General features: G+C 38.9%; 1 protein-coding gene across 1 annotated transcript; it reads right to left on the bottom strand.

Moving 5' to 3' along the window:
• Window positions 1-309: 309 nt before the first annotated feature.
• On the bottom strand, window positions 310-3,410 carry LOC126708816 (light-harvesting complex-like protein 3 isotype 1, chloroplastic). Its single transcript, XM_050408776.1, has 3 exons — window positions 2,810-3,410; window positions 862-999; window positions 310-757 (listed from the first exon to the last, which is right to left on the bottom strand). Exons 1-3 carry the CDS (start codon window positions 3,210-3,212, stop codon window positions 510-512), a joined length of 789 nt encoding a protein of 262 aa, XP_050264733.1. The 5' UTR covers window positions 3,213-3,410; the 3' UTR covers window positions 310-509.

The raw sequence follows: 3,410 nt of genomic DNA, 5'->3' as shown, positions 1-3,410 counted from the left end.
AGTAGTGTGGTGCTGTTTTGTTTCCTGTTGGTCTGTAATGACTGGGTGTTGGTGTTTTGTAGTCACTTCCGCAAGTGTTCTGTATTCTATTCTTTGTTCAATGAAATTACTGATTCTTGCAAATAAAAACAAGCTATATGCCCTCAATGGGAGAAAGTACATGTAATAATCCTAAAATTGTATCTGCAGACGTGCAGCTGCGAATAATTATCAATTTACCACTGAATCTAGAGTTAGGTCCACCATGATTTTTTCAAAGACTCAATTCAAATGAAAACATGTTCAGAGAAATTCAGAAAAGAAAGAACCTTGCAACTGGAAAGGCACAAGAACTAATAAATCAAAAGACTAAATTACAATGATGGGAATTTAAATTCATCATCCTTCACTAAAACAGAGTAATTACAATAACATGAAATGGACAAGAAGATGCTAATAATTTTTCGATAAGTAAAGGAGGTTGCTGATTGAATTTGAAGGGGCAAACTCAGGAATAGCAATGTCACTACTCAATTCTTGGAACTGCCAGGCTTCTCGTCCTGCCAGGTTGCTTGCCATTGCTTGTCATAAAAGGTTGTCTCATCCAGCAGTTTCTTTAAATTCTCTAAATCTTCATTCTTCCGGATCAGCAGGACTCCAACAACAGCTATAAACAGTAGAGTTTTACAAAAGAAGTTGCCCATTTGGTCAACCAAACCCACCCCAGTCAAGCTATCAACCAGATAAGCCATGAAGAAGCCTATCATTGCAGCGCGGCCTGCACAAAACACAATGTACAGCATAGACAGATTAGCAAGATATAGCATCTTACATAAATACACACACATTTCATTTAAGAGAAAACAAATGCACTGAACAAACCATTAAGTAGTTCTGCTTCAGGTAGATGGAACCGTTTCATCCATGCCCACCAAGGTATGATAGATGTGTCAAAAACTATGGGGGCATCATTACTGGATGTTTCCGGGTTACCCTCAAGCCATTTTCTTCTCCTAGCCTCTGAAATGAGTAATAAGGAGGTCCATTAGAAATCAAGTAATCACTAAGGTATATGGTAAGCGAAGCACAAATTACAAATATCTTTACCCCCATGGTTCATTCAGAAAGCTTATGTGAATATATTGGGTTTAATATTTTGAAAAATAGCACCATTCAATTCTTTTTCAGACCAAAATTTTATATGCAAGTGGTCTGTGCGAAACTTAACCAACAAAGAATAGCACATCCATGATAATAAAATAAAACAAGAAATCCTTAGGCAAAAAGAGAGGAGGGGGGGGGGGGGGCGGGTTTGTGGGAGGAACACAAACTAAACAAAATATGACTGACATATACACACATTGTTCTGTAAAGCAATATAAAACTAGAAAAATGCGGACACATAGGATGATTACACCTCATCAAAAACACACAATATTTGACAGGAGTCACATGACATCTGCTTGGAACTCAAAAACAGCAAGAAAGGGGAGATTGAATCTGCAAGAATGCCTAAGATAGGAACCATAAGCCTTACAGATTCTCTCTCCTTATTTACGAAGTCCAGACTAAGCCTTAGGCATTCATTACAGATTCCTTGCCTTGGTTCTTTCCAAGATAAAGGCTGGTTTTACGCTTTACTACATTGTGGAAAACAAGGGAGGGAGCGCTAGATGTCCTAATATTGTCCCATGAGTAGTTGAACAAATTTGTCCAACTACAAAAATTCAGTAATAAGATAGAAGTATGGTAGAGTGACATTTATTTTTGGGTTTGGGATAGAAAGTAGGATGTTCTTCCGTAATTGTTGATTTCAGTTTAAGCTATTGAATCTCCTTGTGCTGTGGAAGATGAAAGACTCCCTCTGCACCCTAAGTTAGCGGATGAACCAAATGATTTCAATTCCAGTCACATCAATGAGGTGACATGGCTTGAAATTATGGTCACCAGACAGTTCTGTGTTCCAAGTATAGACACATCCACTTCTGAAATCTCTGAAAGCATAATCACACCTTGAGCTCCAAATTCAGAGTGCAAAAAATAAACAATCACAAGTGCCAGTCAATATTAGTTTGAAATTTCCAATGCTTCTGACCACAAGTCAAGACTAGACAATGAACACAAACGTGAGGTACTAAGAAACGTCTAGTATAGCAAGAAATGAAGGGAATCTTCCTAGCAGATGCCACTTACTGCTCGAGCTTGCCAACTATGGTAATTGGTTGTGACCAATTAAAGCAAGACAAATATTTCAATGATCTGAGATTACAGAAACGGAGTTGCTCAACAAATCCACTATATTTCAGTTAAGAAAACCTTCTTTGTTTGGCAGACTTGCAATCTCACACTGGTTAAATCTCATTTTGTTTCTGTAGCTACCTTGCTATGGTTCCATCATATATTGAATGCAATTGCCAACTTCAATTTCAACTAGTCTCCCAACTCCGTGATGGTCATATAATATTTTTTTTTCAGGATTTTTCATTCTGTTCCTCCTAATTGCCAAGCAAACAGATGAATAGGGATAAAGATCACTGAAATTTTTAATTTTTGAGTTGCAAGTTATCTTAGTTTCCAAGAGAAACTGGAAATAAAAACAAAAAAAAATACTCTCACCCCAAGTCAAATTACACAATTAGGGAAAGTTAAGTAAAGATTATTGGCCAATTAACATGACCCAAAAAATCTGACCACATTTCTTATCTTTCTCACCACACAAGCAAAGATTTTTATGAGTGGAAGAAACAAAACTCAAAGTCAAATCCAAAATAAAGGAAATCCTATATCATAAAGAAAATCGAAAGAAAAAACTATGAACCCAAAAACTCACCAGCATCAATAACAGCATCCCAGTCAGTATTTCCATCTTTCCGAAACTGGCTCAAGTCCCAAGTCCCACCAACCCATTTGGGGTCCACAAACTGACTCAAAACCTTATCTTCTTCTGTTTCCACTGCCCCCGCAGACCCATTGGCTCCAACAGAGCTCTCATCTTTCTGAACTACCTGCTGGGGAGTTTCAGCTACCTTCTGGTCAGGTTGTATTTCAAGTGCAGTAGCAGCTGAGGGTGAAGTACCAGCACCATTTTCAGCTGAGGCCTTGGTGGTGGTGAGGAACTTGGATGGTCTGAGAGAGAGGTGGGGCTTAAGAGTTAGGTAGGGTTTGGAAGGGGAAGAGGGAAAAAGGAGTGGGGGTTGGGTTGGAGGAGAAAACAAGACCAAGGAAATGGACATGATGGTGTGTTTGGTTGCAATTTGCAAGGAGCTGTGTCTCTTAGAACATGGGTGCTTCTTCTCCTCTGGGCTATCCTTTCCTCAGCCTCAGAAATGGCCAAACACAACACTGGGTTTGGACTTTGGTTTACTCTGTCTCAAATCTCAAGCTTGATGATACGTGGGGGGGTAAAGACTGTAAGGTACACTGAGAAGTGA

This window comes from Quercus robur, chromosome 12 (genome assembly GCF_932294415.1).
Source record: "Quercus robur chromosome 12, dhQueRobu3.1, whole genome shotgun sequence".
In the NCBI taxonomy this organism is placed as follows: Eukaryota; Viridiplantae; Streptophyta; class Magnoliopsida; order Fagales; family Fagaceae; genus Quercus; species Quercus robur.
The sequence above is the reverse complement of the archived record's forward strand: the minus strand, read 5'-3'. Positions and strand labels throughout refer to the sequence as shown.

Coding starts and splice junctions, on each gene's coding strand:
- LOC126708816 (XM_050408776.1), bottom strand. CDS start 3,212: ATGTCCATTTCCTTGGTCTTGTTTTCTCCTCCAACCCAACCCCCACTC. Junction 1,000..2,809: donor GGATGCTGTTATTGATGCTG/GTGAGTTTTTGG, acceptor TACTCATTTCAG/AGGCTAGGAGAAGAAAATGG. Junction 758..861: donor TGAAGCAGAACTACTTAATG/GTTTGTTCAGTG, acceptor TGTTTTGTGCAG/GCCGCGCTGCAATGATAGGC.